Raw genomic sequence first — 17,972 nt, forward strand, 5'->3', positions numbered from 1 at the left:
ATCTTCTAGGGTGGGGTTGATGACCTTCTTATAATAACTTAATTTTCTTTTAGCCGCTAAATCTTTCTCACACCACATTTTTTCTTTGAACTTAGAGGTAACAATATCTTTAATGTTATTTATGTTTTGCAATGCATCATTTTCGTTGATCTCCCAATAGTTTAACCAGGCCCTTGTGTCTTTATGCCGCCCTCGATTGAGCCTTAGGTGGTTTTGGCTAGAATTTAAAGCTAGCTTAGGAAGTCTATGATCGTCTATGTTACTGATTCTGTGCTTGTACAATAGAAACCTAAGCATAGCTAGGCTCTCAATAGGGGAAAGACCTGCTTCTATAAGGAGAATAGGATAGGGTGTATTACTTTTAATTTTCAGGTTATAAGTTATAAAGTGCTTCTGGATTTTCTCAATCTTTCTCCATGACTCTCTGGAGATGCTACAACCCCAAACCTCACAGCCATATAAGATAACATGAGTGACTAAAGTTTCAAAGAGGAACTTCTTTTTATCCCACATTACGAGGTTTGCTATTTTACAATTATTTTCAAGACCAAAATAAGCTTTCCACCCCCCATTAATCCTTTTCTCAATGCTATGGTTCCAGTTGAGCTTGTGATGAATATCAATTCCTAGGTACTTGTAAGAATACACTTCCTCCAAGTTATTATTGTCATACATAAAATTAGCGTAAGTGTCCTTCTTGGATTTGATAATCATAACTTTTGTTTTGTCAATGTTAACAGTCATACCCATGGTAGAGCAGAAATCCTTAAGAAGCTTGAGTTGCTTATTAAGATCAGATGGGAACCTTGCCAAAAGAACAACATCGTCAGCATAAAGAAGAAGGATGACGACTATCCCAGCTAAGATCGTGCCATCACATCCTGCTTCCTCTAAATAGCCTTCGAGCTTATCGATGTAAATGCCAAATAGGGTAGGGGAGAGGGGGCAACCTTGTTTAACTCCGATGTTACACTTAATATCTTTCGACCACCCCTCATTGCTCTTTAGCTTGGCAATTACATTCTCGTATAACCTTATAGCGGCAACTCTCAACTCGAGAGGAACCTTTAGCTCTTCTAATCTATTCCAAAGGTTGTATCTAGGAACCGTATCGAAAGCCTTTCTAAAGTCCACAAAGCAACAAAATAAATTGGATTTATCATTACGACATTCCTCCGCAATGATCCTAAGCGTAACAAGGTGGTCTGTTGTTGAGTGATGCCTTCTGAAACCTGCTTGGCCTTTAGCCCGCTTACCTTCACTTTCAAGCCATATGCTTAACTTCTTTTCCAAAATACTACCATATAACTTGGCTAAGAGAGGGTTGATCATAATTGTTCGATAATTAGAGGGGTTATTTGTATCCCCACTTTTAAAAATAGGGATAATGAGGCTCTCAGTCCAAGGTTTAGGGAACCCTTGCTTAACTGCTTGATTGAAAAGCTTGTGGATGTGGGGATGAGGACATGACCTCCAATTTTTAAGATTTCCGCTTGGTAACCTCCAATGTCCTTAGCTTTCCCATTAGCGAGGCGATTAACCGCAAACTTAATGTCTTCTAAAGAGAAAACTTCTTTCGTTGGTTGGAAAAAGTTTTGGAGCATTATAATCATATAATAAATTTGTTTTCTTTATTTTCTAAAGAAATCAAAATTTTAATCCATTCGAAATTTTAATAATATTTTAAAGATATATATTAATTTAAAATTGCTAATTTTTACAACATCATTTTATTTTATATAAAAATTTAAATCATAATAAAATTTTAATTTTAATGCTGTTTAAAATTCTTAACTTTATCATGTTCAATATATCATCTCAATTGAGTGGAAAAACTAATAACTTCACATTAAGAAATACTTTAACAAACCACCCGATCACCATTATCCAAGATATTTTAAATAAAAATATTTTATAATTAAAAAAATACTTTTAAATTAATTAAAAATATTTAAATAATGGACTTAATTCATACCGAATCTTTTAATTCATACCGAATTTTTAACTTATCTTAAATATTCTTGATGGTTCACTTAATACTAATTTTTTTTTACATACACAATATTGCATCTAAAAATACTCATGAAAATATGGTAGAGGATTAATATTATTAAATGTAACGTTAATTTTATGCAAAATCTAGTGGTAGATAATATTAACATGTTGATAAGGGACATAGCGTCATGAGCATCACTGATCATCAATTGTCTTCACACATGGATTCCAATCATATAACTCGTCAATATTATTGCCAGCCATGTCTCGTCATTGTTTTGTTAGTTTGAATTTTTTTTGCTATGGTTTCTTAAATTGTGATTTTGAAAATGTCACGAATTAAATTCGTGATTTTTCAATAACAAAAATATTTTAAAGACAAACTAAATCAACTAATCATTAAAATTTGTATCCTTGTATAATTTTTATCAACATATTTATATATATGATAAATCTATCCATTTAAAGTTTTCATTTAGGCTATCACATTTATATAAAACCTTTTATTTATTTATATATATATATATATATATATATATATCAAATGTGATAAATCATTTAGGATATCATATTTATATAAAAACTTGTTAATATTTAATTATAATATTGACATGGAAGATATTTTTTCATTTAGGATATCATATTTATATAAAAACTTGTTAATATTTAATTATAATATTGCCGTGAAGATATTTTTTCATTTAAGATATCATATTTATATAAAAACCTCTTAATATTTAATTATAGTAGGCTATCATATTTTAGTAAAGGTTTCAGTTAAATTTTAATCAACAAATTTGAAAAGTAATGCTGAATCATTTTTTATTCAGGGAATGGTTAAAATTGTTAAAAGTGATTTATTAGTTGACAATGAAGATATTGATTATTGTTTGTTATTTGTGAATGTAAATTGACTCTCGGAGTGTATGCTTATGTGATTTATAATGTTTGGTATAAATTATTTAAGATAAAATCACATTTATGTTTTGCAGTTTTGAATCACATAATGTGGTTCATTATTAAGAAGGAAGGAACTAGATAGAAATATTGATTCAAGAATGTAAATAAATAATGTAGAGAAAAAACGGTTAATTCCAACGGATATAACTCAAGAATGTAAATAAATAATGCAAAGAAAAAACGGTTAATTCCAACGGATATAAGTTAAATAATAATATTTCAATCATTAAAAAATAAAAAATAAATAAAAGAAACATCTAGTTTTCCCCAAGAAAAAATAGTAATTTTCATTAATATTTGAAAATTACATGTTGTAAATGCTTAAAGAACCACCCTCTAGATGTTCATGTATAAAAAACCCCATAGGGTATACTCGTAATATGTGCATAATTACATATAAAAAATAAATATATACATAACACTGTTAGGTGAAAAAAGCACTAACAGTAGCTCAAAAAACATGGAATTAGGTAGAATCACTGTGATTGATGATAAAGAAACATCTAATATATTAACAATTAAATAATTAAATAAGGGATATCATAAAATTAACTCCTCATCTTTATTCAAGAAAAATGACACCATTTAAAATGACTCATTAGTGGTTCATAAGAGAGCATTTTTACTCCTTTTAAATGTGTCTTGGTCTTGGAGCATTAATATATTTCTTTAAGTTTAAGCAAAACAAGGTCTTAACTAATTATCAATAGCTTTAAGTCTTACTCCAAAATCAAAAGACTACTTCAACTTAAATAATATCCCAAAAAAATCAATTTCTTTTAATTTTAATTAAAACAAAAGCATATACCTTACAATTTTTAATCCTATACATAACAACAAATTATACTCTTAATTTTAATGACACTAATAGGGGTTTCTAGAAGTTTAATTTAATTATCAACTAGCACAACTATATAATGTAAATGGTTGCGCGGATAGGCATAAATCTATGGCAAACATCAAAACACTTATTTATGATATATCTCACCTCATATTGTTAAAAGAAAACAAAAAAATAAACTAAATTATAACTTTATTTAAATTACTCTTATTAATAAATATAAAAAGAATTAATATATAAATTAAACATTTATACATTAAAAAAAACATGTAACAAGATTATTAATCATGGAGATTCACTCTCGCTTTACCATGCCATTTTTTAATGTTAAATATGCATTGTTACAATACCATGGGCCAATACCATGGTTTATCAAAAGTACATGCCTAGATTTTCATAGTCCATAATATGTTGATGGGAGCTTTTGGAACATTTTGTTAATTGAAGGTGGTGTCCACAGTTTCAAGTGAACACTTCACCATCGTCAGGGACAAGAAAGAAATTAAATATGACCATTAGAAGGATAAAAGATTTGGAGGGAATGTAACCAAAGATAAAAATTATTTATTAATATAGGTTATTAATAAGTCAAAAAGATTTGGGAACTAATTAAAATATGAAAAGAAGAATAAAATTGTTCAAATTAAGTTGGGATAGAATTAGAGATTATTATTACTTATTATTAAATATAAATTAGAATAAAATATTAAAATATAAGAGAAAAATTGAAGTGGGATGTAAAAAGGATTAAATTAGTATTTAAAAAAAATTAGAATAAAATTGAGTTGGGATAAAAGTATATATTATTATTATTATTATTTATTAAATATAAATTAGAATAACCTCGATCGGGGTGTGTGCTGGAGGTTGGAAAGGATGACAGACAATCATGACAGTTATGAAGATTAATGGCAGGGTACCCTCCACCCCACCCCCACACGCTCATGGCGATGGGTGCGGTGGCCTCCCACATGCATATATGCAGAGGTGATAGGAAAGGTGGCGGGCATGGCAAGGACAAGGTGGGAGGTGTTGCAAGTAAGGAAGGACAAGGGAGAGGTTATGGCATGACAGATTGTGGAGTTAAGGCAATGCAGGGGAGTGATAACCACATTGTTGCGAACATTGGTGGGAGCTAGAGCACTGGAGCAAGGAGGCAGAGGTATTATCGACGACATCAATGGAGCGAATTCGAGTATGTTTCTTGGTCCTGTAACCCTAATGCTATGGAAACTCTATTTGTTTATGGATGGAGGGTTTGGGAGAATCCTGGAGAGGGGAACTGGGGGGCTAGCCAGGGAGAATACTGCAAGCTTGGGTTGGTTGTTGTTTGGTTTAGTGTTATGGCTTGGAGAGTCCTGAGTGTTGACCTGGTCAGTGGATGGGAAGCCTCCCTTGAGAGTAGCAGAGAGAATTTGCATGGCTGGGTGGGTGGAGTGGAAGAAGCAACACAATGGGGAAGGGTAGGCATAAGTGAAAGTCGAGGAGTGACGCAACTTAACTGGGCAGAGGGGAATGGGAAGGCTCAACCATGCTGGGGGACCCTTGACTGGGTAGAGGGGAATGGCACATGTGCATGGGCACTTTGGCCTGGCCACGAGCGGGGTGGGTCAATCGAATTATGCATGAGTGGCAGTGGGAAGGGAGTAGAGAACCGCAAGACTAGGCAAGGCGACCAACCCAGTTCCCCGAACAGGCTATCACCCAACATGTGCCTGTCTTCGAAAGAATTAGGGATAAGTAAAGGAACAAGGTTAAAGGTGGTATTGAAAATCATAGCTTGAGGATAACCCATTGTGCCTTTGAACAGGGTGTGGACAAAGCGAAGATGGCTCGACCAACAAGAGGAAGAGGGTGTGGAAGACGTGGGAGGGATCCTGCACGGGCAAATGGCCCGAGCACCTCGGAACCGAGAAGATGAAGAAAACTGGTAGAACACCTCATTAGCGAAGTTGCAGTGGCTTATAGGGAGGGAACAGATGCTGGTATTCGTAATTTGTTGGAAGAATGGGAAGGAGATATCAAACAGGAAGGCAAGACCAAAGAGGAGATTGAGAACTTGAGGATTGTAATCCCAGATCCCGGGAATGCCAGAGGTAGAATATCCCAGTTTAAACAGGCCCTTTATCTATATTGGCTTATGAAGAGCCTAATGGGGAAAGCAATGGAGAAAATATCAGTGGGGATGGCCTTGACCATCCAAGATATGCCCAAATATAAAAAAGATCTATAGCATATTCAATTTCAGCTTCACAAGAAGGGCATCCGCCTAGACAGAATTCAAAGGCATATCCCTTGCATCATCGAGCTCGCTTAGATGTCTGGTGATTTTGGCAAGGACCCGACTTCGGTTGAGTTAGCTTCAGAAGAGAAGCAAGAATAGCCAGTTTATCTGGGAGCTTTTTGTTTGTTTTTATGGGTAGCATTTACTTGAAAAATATGCATGCTTATGATAGATAGACATATAGAGTCCCACCATGAAACTGAAACTTATCTAGCTTGGTTAAAAAGGTTGATACTTTACTATTTTTGGATGGTGTATAACGAGGATAGGTGGCTAATGAGGATAGGTGGTCAACAGACTTGGTTTCCCACTGGGCAAGTTGAGGTCACCTATCTCACATAAGTGGGGTAAATTTGCTGTTTATAAATAGAAAATGAAGGACCTGCCAAGCTTAACAATTTTTTTTTTTTATAAATTAGAATAAAATATTACAATATAAGAGAAGAATTGAACTAGGATGTAAAAAGGATTAAATTAGTATTTAAAAAGAATTAGAGTTCAATAAGAATAAAAATAAGAAAGGAATAATGAAGTTGTTAGGATAAATTAATAATAGAAAGTTGGTCAAATTGAATTAGCAAAGCTCTTGAAATATAAAAGCACCAACACCCTAACCAGCCTATCCATTCTTGGAAGCCACTATCCATTTTTTGTCCTCTAAGCCTAATCACTCTAACTCTCCTCTTGATTCCCCTTCCCTCTCTTTCTATGTGTTCCTTCCTCTTTCTCTTTTCTCTCCCTTTTTCTCTCTTTTTCTCTTTTCTAATCTACACCCTTAACTCTTTTTTTTCTTATTCTTCAATATAATTTTGTGATTCTAAATTATTATAATGATAGCTTTATCTCCTTATTATATTTTTCTTTCTTATTTTCCAATATAATTTTGTGATTCTACTTTATTATAATGATAATTTTATGCCTTTATTATAAATTAGCAAATTCCTCTCCATTATTACTTATCATCAATTTATTCCCCTTTATTTTAATTATTCTTTCATTTTTTTTATTTCCGGCTATTAATATTTAATACTGTAATCTAATGCTATAATACTAATTTTATTTTAATTCTAATACTCAATTCTAATTTATTATTAATCATTACTATTAATATGTTTCTATTCATAAAATTAATTATTAATCCATCAATTATTAAAATAATTTTGACCCTTCTTCCATTTTTGTAACTTTAGCCTTAACCCTTCCCTAATTTCTAGGATTCATTTAATAATTATTATATTTACCCTTTGTTTAACTATTTATCTTCTAATTTTAATATTTTTAATTCAATAAAATTTTAATTTCAAATTTATTTTAATGTTTCAATCTCATTGATATTTAATATTTAAAAAACACTTAATTCTAATTTTCTATTATTAATTTATCCTAACAACTTCATTATTTATTTTTTATTTTGATTCCAATTGAATTCTATTTTTTTTAAATATTAATTTAATCTTTTTTAAATATTGAGTAGTCATTAAGTGTGACTTTTTAGAGTTCCCAGCAGATTCCTGGCGAATCCTATGAAAAATGTGTGGTCAAATCTTGATTTGCAATGTTTACACTGGTTTTTTGACTATATATATGGATTCAACACCCTTGCACCCTTGCATATATGGATTAAACACCCTTAAAAACCCTTTGAGTACTTTGATTGTGAAGAGCTCACCGGTGAAACTTGCGATTTCAATAAGTCCTTGTAGATTCTAGACAAATTAGATCAGAAAAATTAATGATTTCAATAAATCCTTGCCAGATTCTAGACAAATTAGATGGGAAAAATAATAATTTTAATAAATCCTTGGCGGATTCTAGACAAATTAGATCGGAAAATAAACGGGAAAACTTTCCAAAAAGTAACAGTTAAAAACTACTCTTTTAAATGCCAGTTCAATTCTTTTCTAATAGTTTAATATTTATTCTAATTTATATTTAATAATAATAATAATAATAATATCTAATTATATCATTTATTCTTCTTTTCTTATTTTAATTAGTTCTTTTTGACTTATTCGTAACATATATTAATAAATCTCTCCCAAATTTTAACCCTATAACCATCATATTTAATTTCTTTCCTCTATTTATACTTAGTGTGTCGCTACTCAACATATTATTTCAACTTACTTCAAATTACGGTCCTTGAAGATGGGTGAAGCCTTTACTTGAAATGTTGGACACAACATTCAATTAACACAATGATCTAGAAGCTCCCATCAACATAACTCATTTCATATGACACTTGTTCATATGACATTTTTTTTAATTAATAAATTTAATTAAAATAACAAAAAAATATAACTACTTTGGAGATAAATCTTAGTCTTTGATTTGTGTATAAGAATATCCTAGAATATTCTATGGAGGTTAAATGCTTACCATCCACTTAATAAGTAGCCCAGTCATATAAATTAAATGGTTGGTAAATGTGATAAACATGAATCCATAATAAACATGAAAATACTTAATTCATTAAAACTATCTAAATTATATTTTCATTGTAATTGTCATTATTATTAATTAAAAAAAAATAATATAAGTTAAACACATACATTTAAAAAAACATAGAACATGATTCTTAAGCAGGGAAATTTAGCACCACTTTACCATTGCCTAGTCTAACTAATAGACAAAATGACATTTTTCAAGGCATTTTTTATCGTCAATTTTAACTAAAATACGACAAAGAGTTTTAAAAACTTAAGTTTAAGTAGTTCGAGTGCCCCAAAAGTTTTTCAAGCGTTGAATCCACTCATGCATTCAAAAATATATTTCAAACAACAAAAAATCACAATCTTGGTTAAAATGGTTACAATACCATGGCTTATCAATACCATATGCCCAAAAAAGATAACTCACTTAAAATGATACTTGTTCATATGACATTTTTTTAATTAATCAATTTAATTAAAAGGCCAAAAATGATATAACTACTTTGGGGAGTGTGTACTATTATGAATATAAATATTATAATTAAACTAAAATGATGGAAGCCCTTATTTCAAAATAGACATGCCTATCAACATAATTATTAATAATCAAATTAAGACTTTGACAACCCTATTCCAAAACAGACAAGATAAGTGGATGGTAAGGATTTGCCCTAATTTCAAAATAGACATGCCTATCAATATAATTATTGATAATCAAATTAAGACTTTGAAAGCCCTATTCCAAAATAGACAAGATAAGTGGATGGTAGGGATTTAACTTCCACAAAATATTCTATAACATTCTTAATAGTATCCCGTGATCAATAGTTGAAATGAGCTCAAAAGTAGTTATGTTCTTTTCATCTTTTTAATTTTAAAAAATGTATCCCGTGATCAATAGTTGAAATGAGCTCAAAAGTAGTTATGTTCTTTTCATCTTTTTAATTTTAAAAAATGTATCCTGTGATCAATAGTTGAAATGAGCTCAAAAGTAGTTATGTTCTTTTCATCTTTTTAATTTTAAAAAATGTATCCCGTGATCAATAGCTGAAATGAGCTCAAAAATAGTTATGTTCTTTTCATCTTTTTAATTTTAAAAAATGTCAAATGAACGTTTCACATGAACATGAATTATTGTGTTTTAGACATATGGTATTAGTAATCCATAATATTGTAACAAAGCTTATTTACAAGTTCAAAATCTTTGTGGTAAAGTTGCAACTCAAATATCTATGATTAAAAATCTTGTTATTTTTTTTTTCAAAATATATATATATTTAACTCATATATTAATTATTTTTTTATAATTAATTATAATTTAAAATACAATTACAAGTTTATTAATTTTTATAATTTTGACAAATATACATTATTAAATATTTTATACTTATCAACTTTTACCAACCATTTAGTTTGTATAACTATATTAATCTAAATTTTATTTTAAAAACAAAAAAATATTTTTATAAAAACTTCAACTTTTATCCCATCTCAGCAAGCAAAATAAATAAATAAAAAATAAAAATTACAGTTTTACTTAATATTAAAAAAAACCTTAACCTATCCTACTTAAAATATAAAATTATAACCTTTATCCTACCTAAAATAAAAAAAAATTAATAAAATGAAATTAGGAGATTTTATAATCATAAAAGGAGTTCTAAAACGTATAGTTCACGTAAGTGAGACACTGACATTTAATGCAACTGCTGAGTCATCCCTTGATTTGTGATGGCAGGGCCTTACTAAAGTCATTCTCATGATTGGTTGAAAATTATAGTTCCACCCTCAAATGAATGATGTCAACATAATACTGGCAAGCACCACTCCACAGGAAATGTCTTCAAATTAAGAGAGAAAGTGGGCCTCACTTTCTCTGCACAGAGCAGAAAAGGAGCAACAAATTCCTCGAATAGAATAACCAATCTCTGTTCTCACGGCTTAAAGCTGACGAATCCCACAGCAATCCCACACAGTATTCGATGACTAATACCCACGCTTCTGAACAAATACATATCTTTATTCTCTGCAAAAGAACAGACATATTTTTGGGTTAGAATACAAACGGTCCGAAAATGGAGTGTCAGGCCAGATGCCACCTGATAATCTTGTTTATGGCTCTTGCCATTGGCGCAGGTGAACGAATTATTAATCAGCCATGGAGATGATGCCAAATGGTTCTTATGAATGGTAAAATTTTGGGTCCCTCTTCCTCATTCATCGGCGTTTTACACTTCGTTGTAAGGTTCACTTTTCGCTGTAAATTGTCTCACGGCCATTGCAGATCTGTTTTGTTAGGGGAGGGGTGACAATGTGGTTTCGGAATGAACGAATTTTCTTTGTATATGATGTTTTCCTAGTTCAGAGATCGCAAGTCCCAGGTTTGTAGAGTGAAGGTGTATCAATTACCATGCTGTGTTGTTGGGTCTGCATTGAAAGCTCACAGAATGTTGACGAGTTCTGTTGTTGGAGAGACGATGAAGTACATCATTGGGAGGGATGTTCGGAAAATGCTCAAGCGAAAAGACAGCGACGCTGGAGAACGCGGTATGCAAATGTACCCCTTTTCCTTGATGAAACCATTTGGATTTTAGGAAAATTAGAATTAGGGCTTCTAGTTAGCTTCTGTATGCTTGGTTTGAGGACATGGCTTCTAGCAAGTCTTGCCTGCTTGACTGGAATTAGGGCAATTATATATTTTACTCTTTGGCATCATTTGTCCCTGTGTGGATTCATCTGCATACGTCTTGTTTGCGAGGAAGATGAATTTATGGAGTTTGAATTCCTGATCACTGGCTTCCAATTCGCACGCTTTAATCACTTGTCTGAACCCACTTGATTGGAATTTGTATCCGAGCCTTTATTCTAGGATACCCATGTTTGAGCCAGCTGAAAATCAAATTCAAAGTCAAAACCCACTTTGGCATTGAGGCTTAGGTTGTGTGTTATGACTCTAATCGTTTGGATATTGATTTCTTGTTTAGGTTGTGTGTTATGACTCTAATCGTTTGGATATTGATTTCTTGTTTGGCAGTTGCTGCCCAGCAATCATTAGACTAGATCCATTTTGGTAAAATTGTTTCTTCGTGTTCGAGGCATTGTTACCAGGTTTGGCAGGATCTGGCTCAGTTTCCAAACCTTTCAAACTGACTAAACTTCCAAAACTTCTTTAAAAAATGGTAAGAATAAAATTTAAACAGAAAAACTTAGATTTAAAAGCCATAAAACTGCTTCTTTGAACTTATGTCTATTTTGAATTACATTCTTCTGTATGCTTATATATTTTTCTGTGATTATTTGAACTTCCGAGTAATGCGTATTCTTTTTCCATGAAAAAAACATTATATTTGATATTTCAAGCTTGAAATCAAAATATAGATCAGCTTAACCTTACAGCTCACGATCAAATTTCATAACCACTCTGTGTCCTATCTTACTCTACGCATTACAGTCATCCATCCAAGCAGATTGGGTTCAAATGCCCTGCATTCCTGTCTACAGCTAATCAGCAACAAAAACAGAGCAAGCCCTTAAGCAGGTCCCACAGTAAACATATCTCTTGCTTCTGGCAAAACCTTGATTCCAGCTTGGATCAAAAGAGAGAGAAGATTCAGTGGACAAAGGGTCCTCCTTGTATTCTTGAATGATTAAGGTTTCTTCCTGCAGTGTAAGTGGTGATTCACAGAGATAATCTGCTTTTGAGTTGAACTCTCTGTAGATTTTTAATTTGTTTTTCAGTTGAACTCTCTGTAGATGTGAGTAAAAGAGATAACATGAAAGAAATCTTTTATTTCCAATACTCTGTTCATGATGGGCCCAAGAGTCAAATTTGTGATTTGGCAATTGGCTTAGCCGAGGACATCACTCATTTTGAATCTCCCAGAACTTGTAGTCTTTTGAATTCTTTGTCTTCAGTGGTTTTTCATCAAGATCCATACTGCATAACATTTTACTTTGTTGTTGGTTCCCAGGCCTGCATTTTACGTCAAATAAAATTCTGAGTAATGTGTATACTTTCAAGTGAAATTTTATATGTTTCCATACATTCAATTCTTTAGATCTTTTTTTTGAAATCCTGAACTTTTCGAAACCTCCCTCTACCCTAACCTATAGAACTTGTCGTACCTGATATATATATATATATATATATATATAGTTGGGGCACATCTGCATTTGTCCTTATGTCCATTATGTCCATTATGCATAGTGTGTTTGTGACTGAAAGTTTAACATGTGATTTCCCTGGATGGTTTTATTTTCTGCTGTGTTTGAAGGAAGCTCAGGTGCAACATTGTACATCCAAATTTGGCGTTTAGCATGCGTTATGTGCAAATGGGTAATGACTGGATAGAGTTTTACATCCAGCTCCATTCCAAGGATTCTTCCTCTCCATCACTATATAGCAATCATTTTGCCGTTGAGGCCTGTGTTGTGTGCAAGTAAAATGACTCATGAGATGGGGCGTGGTGGCCACTGCTGTAATTGCTTTAACCGACAATTAGGTCAATCCCAATTCATTAAGTTTTGCAGCCAGAGCTTGTGTTCATCTTGACTGGTTTTGCCGTACAACTTCTTTTGCCTTTAGAGGCGATTACTTAAAATCAGGATTACTGCTTCATGTTTCCTACATATATCATTCAACCGAATCCCCTTTTTCTAGTTTTACACCTGTTGTATTTTAAGGAAGCTCATTTATACTATAATTCAACCGTCTTTGAACTGTAGCCCTGTGTTGTATGAATGCATGAAATAACTCCATATGATTTCCTATTTTGGTCACTGGTTTATCCTTTACCAGTCATTAATTACTGGACTGAACCCAAATTGCCCTGCTCCAAATCCAGCATTCCTCAGGGATGCCTATGAGAATTACATCTACCCTTTGCCTCTGGTCCTCTGCTTTTTTATCCGTTAGAAATATTCAATGGCAATTATTTCGTTGTAACCGTTGATCAAAACTAAATAATTGAATTCTACACCCAGTTTATTTTAGACCATGTGGACAAATTACTGGGGTTACCCAGATGTAGGCATTTAACAGCAGAACTTGAAAGCAATAGAGGCTTTCAGAGGTGATGTGCGTACAAGAAAAATGATAAATAAAAACTAAATATTTTAAAACAACGGGCAAAGGGATGAAAAGAAATGAGATGAGCACCAGAACTTTGAGCAGGAGGAAGATTAAAAAGCTTACGGGGTGGAAGTACACTGGTGCAAAGGTTGTTTTCTTGTACTTGAAGCAAAAGATGACCTATTTGTACTAAATTATGTAGGTGTGTTACTGCTTTTAATCTTTTGGTGTTTTGAAGAATTAGCCTTTTCTTTTTATGGACAATTGAAAATACTAAAAAAATTCCCGATGATAAGTGAGAGAAACTGACAAAATGCATATAATACAAGGCTAAGTTTGAATATAGGGAAATGGTCAAGACATGTATGAAGCTGCAAATTTTTCTGTATTTATATCTTCTCCTTACCTTTGAAGATCTCAGTTAAGGAAGAGCGTATCATATCATAACTTGAAACAAATCATTAATCTTAAATAACCATGATAACAGATTGAGCTAGTTAGGTCCTTTCTTCCATTTGAATATGAGTATTTGAAGGCCAACACCACTCTTGATTTTGCAATGAAAAAGCTTAGTATAATACTGAAGATCTACACGTCTCATGACAAGTTTATCCGTGCCTTCTGTGGCAGGGCGGGCCTTGGAAGAATTGCGGACATCTGTATTCAGTGAGCTTCGTACTTCAGAAGGAGCAAGGCGACTGCAACAAAGATTTTGCGGCCCAGAAGTTGCTTTGACTTTCAATTTCATGGTTGCTGTTAGCATCATTATGATGAACAAATTGGTGGGTTCTCAAATTATACAGTTACTTTCTGTCCATCGCTCTTGGCAAATAGGTGGCAATTCAAAACTATTTAGTAGCCTTTAAGCACATTGATTCCGCTGAATTGGGTAGTGAGTGGGACTGTTTTTATATTAATTCCGTACACAAAGAAGTGAGATGTAAATTATTCCAAAGCTGTGTGTTTTGTGACTACAGTTGCTTGGGAAGGTTGGATTTAACTACCCTATCTTTCTCACACTAATCCACTATGCAATAAGCTGGCTTTTATTGGCTTCCCTCAACGCATGTGCTCTGCTTCCTGCATCACCCCCAGCAAAGGCAACACCATTTGCTTCTCTGATTTCCTTGGGTGTGATCATGGCATTCTCCAATGGCCTTGCAAATGTCAGTCTAAAGTTCAACAGGTACTGCATTTTAGCTAATTATTCATTGAGTTTAGGATTCCAGCGTTTTTATATCATTTTCACTTATTATTACTTTGATTGTAGTGTGGGTTTTTATCAGATGGCCAAAATTGCTGTTACGCCTACAATTGTGCTGTCAGAGTTTCTGTTCTATGGGAAGAGAGTTTCTTTCCAGAAGGTATTTATTTTTCTTGCTGCGAACCTTTATACCTTTAGTCGTATCTGTCTTCCTAAATGGGTTTCATTTCTGACTAGGGATTAAGGAACTTTGTTTATCTTTTCTCAGGTTCTGGCATTGGCAGTTGTTTCTGTAGGAGTGGCTATTGCAACGGTCACAGACTTGCAATTTAATCTATTTGGTGCTTTGATAGCTTTAACATGGATAATACCAAGTGCAGCGAACAAAATTTTATGGTCAAATCTCCAACAACAAGACAATTGGACTGCACTTGCGTATGTGTTTTTTGTTCCTGTTCAATGTGACTCGGAAACTAGGCGTTGCACATTAAACTGTTCTCATTACCATAACACTTGTTTCATTATGGATAGAAATAGGTATATTCTCTGATATAAATGAAATATCTAAATTTATATCTGTGGTAACAAATTTGAGCAGATTGATGTGGAAAACAACGCCCATAACCATCTTCACTTTGGTGGCTATAATGCCATGGCTAGATCCTCCTGGTTTACTAGCTTTTAATTGGAATGTCTCCAATGTGCTGGCTATTATTTTTTCTGCTACACTGGGATTTTTGCTACAGTGGTCTGGTGCTTTAGCACTTGGGTAAGAAAATTCTCTGAGAAATATTTTTCTTAAAATAGGCTCAAATTTGATGTTTAGATGCACAGTTGCAGAATGTAATTGAAAAAAATTGTTGTTGCAGGGCCACTTCTGCCACTACCCATGTTGTTCTTGGACAGTTCAAGACCTGTGTTATTCTTCTGGGAGGCTTTCTCCTTTTTCAGTCTAATCCTGGGATGTCAAGCATTGGCGGAGCAGCGGTGGCTCTAGGAGCAATGTCCGTTTACACCTACCTTAATCTGAAAGAAACATGGGAACCTGTGGGAAAGCCCCTGGTTCTTAAACAAAATTCAATTTCTTCCCTAAAAGGAAAAGTTAGCAAAGCTAATGACAATAGCCATGATGGAAATGAAGGTGCAGAGTTTGTGTGACTGAAACTTTTCAAAAATTTCCTGAAAGCAGAAATGGTTTGCACTATGTGCGGAGGAGCTGATACTAGTGATGAGTATTCGAAGATTCACAACTTTGTTAAAACTGTTAGAAGTAGATCTTATTTCAGAAATGCCCTGCTCAAGTCTAGGACCGCATTCCTCTTGCTTCCATTTAATCCAGAAATTCTCCCTCAAATTCTTCTGCAATTTGAAAGATTATTGGTATCCTCCATCTCAAGTTTCATATTTGTCTTTCCTGTTGTAGTTATTGCCTTTGGTGTTTAGAGGATGCCTTACAAATGCAGTCAAATTTACAAACCATCTTGCTCTGAACTGTAATTAGTGATGACTAGTCGAAGTCACTTGTAAATTAGCTTATTCTTGTCTTAATGGTCAGGTGCAGCCATGTTTACAGAACTTACTAGAGATTGGGATATTAGAGTCCTTGGGGCTTCTGTGCCTGTACTGCTTATACCAACAAAGTTCAAATCGAGACAGTCTTGATTATAAATTTTATTTGTTACAACAATAGTTCAGAGTGAAACGAATCTCTGACAATAACCCATTTCGGTCCTTTCCACTATAATAATTTTTCTTATTGTAAATAATCATTGATTCAAGAGCAAAAGCTGCTCTTCCATGGATATGATCCTTTGTAATAAATTCTGTTTCTTCTATTTTATAACTGACAGATAGTCGAAGAATACAACATTAACTACTTACTGTAAACTTCATTCGAACTCCAGCGTGTTGATTTTGATTTTGATTTAGATGGATCAGCTCCAAATAAATACAGTGTACTTTTGCATGCGCCCTTGTAATCGTTTGTTTCGGGGTTTCTATTCAATGTCTCAAAGTTAAAAGTTTCAGTTTAAACATCTGGCTTCATTTCTTTTTTCTTAGGATACAAACTAGATGTTAAAATTAGTTTGGCGTGCAATCATTGAACATGTACAGGTGGCCAATTGCAGGTGGCCATTCTTCATTACGATTGCCATTTTTTTTCTTTTTTTCTGTACATGTTGTACACACGAATCCCAGAGGTAATTTTCATCGCTGTCCTGCGTTTGGTGTCTTTTCACTAAAAACCTTATCATCACAAGACACAGAAAATTAAGATAAACACTTTTTATCACAAGACACAGAAAAATAAAGACTCGATTGTCTTTGCAATCATTTTTTCTACTTCAAGATATTTAGAAATTACAATGGCTCTGTAAATTTTTTATTGGTTCCTTTGTAGAAGGGAGTCTTGTAGAAGATTCATGCTAGGTAAAGCTGTTAGATTAACATTATATTAGAAGCCAGCACCTGTAGTCTGAAAAATTCAGGCTCTGGTCACATACCGTATGTGAGAGTCCTGTACCCAGATTCACGCTACATAAAGGTTTTGGTTGTTTTGTTTTGTTTGTTTTTGGGGAAAAAAATCATAATTTTATTTTATAAGTGAAATGATATAAAATTGTATTCTTCATATACACACTAGCAGTGTATTTGAGTCGAACTGCCCAGATCCATATATGGTGGGAGAGAAATATCATTTACTGTCTTGTCACTTAAGGACCAAAACATTATGTCCCGGCAAAAATGTAATGACAATGACTCAGTGACAACAAAAATATCTATGCTATGCTAATGTTCTAAGTACCTATGATATATCTGTGTGCAAATAAAGCTGAAAAAAAGAAGAAAAACATGTATCCATCACTGAGAATCTGCAAGGTCATTTTCATCTATAAATGGTCTGTGATAGTACTCAAAAAATTCAAGGTCTCATTCAACCAACACCCTTGTTCCAAGTGTACAGATTTTTTTAGAAAGGCAGTCAGCTGAGTGCTTCCCTTCCTTTTAGATGTGAGAACATGAGAAATTGTCAAATGAAAACTTTAAGTGAAAAATCTCTTTGAAAAAAGGCACCAAAAAAAGATTCCCACACTATTGCACTTCACTCACTTCAAGCAAAGAATCCCCAAAGTTTTGAATTTGGTCACATCATTTGCAATAGCTAACATATTTTTGCTGGCTAT

At 33.2% G+C, this 17,972-nt stretch overlaps 1 protein-coding gene across 2 annotated transcripts; it reads left to right on the forward strand.

Annotated features, from left to right (window-relative positions):
* The first annotated feature begins 10,321 nt into the window (after nucleotides 1-10,321).
* LOC149241103 (nucleotide-sugar uncharacterized transporter 2-like) lies at nucleotides 10,322-16,700 on the forward strand. 2 transcript variants are annotated; one of them, XM_089373881.1, is made up of 7 exons: nucleotides 10,322-10,702; nucleotides 14,214-14,365; nucleotides 14,561-14,769; nucleotides 14,854-14,947; nucleotides 15,056-15,222; nucleotides 15,386-15,556; nucleotides 15,657-16,700. In XM_089373881.1, the coding sequence occupies exons 1-7, from the start codon at nucleotides 10,687-10,689 to the stop codon at nucleotides 15,943-15,945; spliced, it is 1,098 nt and encodes a 365-aa protein (XP_089230007.1). In that variant the 5' UTR covers nucleotides 10,322-10,686; the 3' UTR covers nucleotides 15,946-16,700. The 2 variants fall into 2 exon arrangements, with proteins under 2 accessions (XP_089230007.1, XP_089230006.1); XM_089373880.1 differs by having other exon boundaries at nucleotides 10,324-11,059; nucleotides 15,657-16,695.
* Nucleotides 16,701-17,972: the final 1,272 nt, after the last annotated feature.

Source organism: Pinus tabuliformis, chromosome 8 (assembly GCF_031772625.1).
Source record: "Pinus tabuliformis cultivar Carrire ecotype Pingquan chromosome 8, CPIR1, whole genome shotgun sequence".
NCBI classification, from domain to species: domain Eukaryota; kingdom Viridiplantae; phylum Streptophyta; class Pinopsida; order Pinales; family Pinaceae; genus Pinus; species Pinus tabuliformis.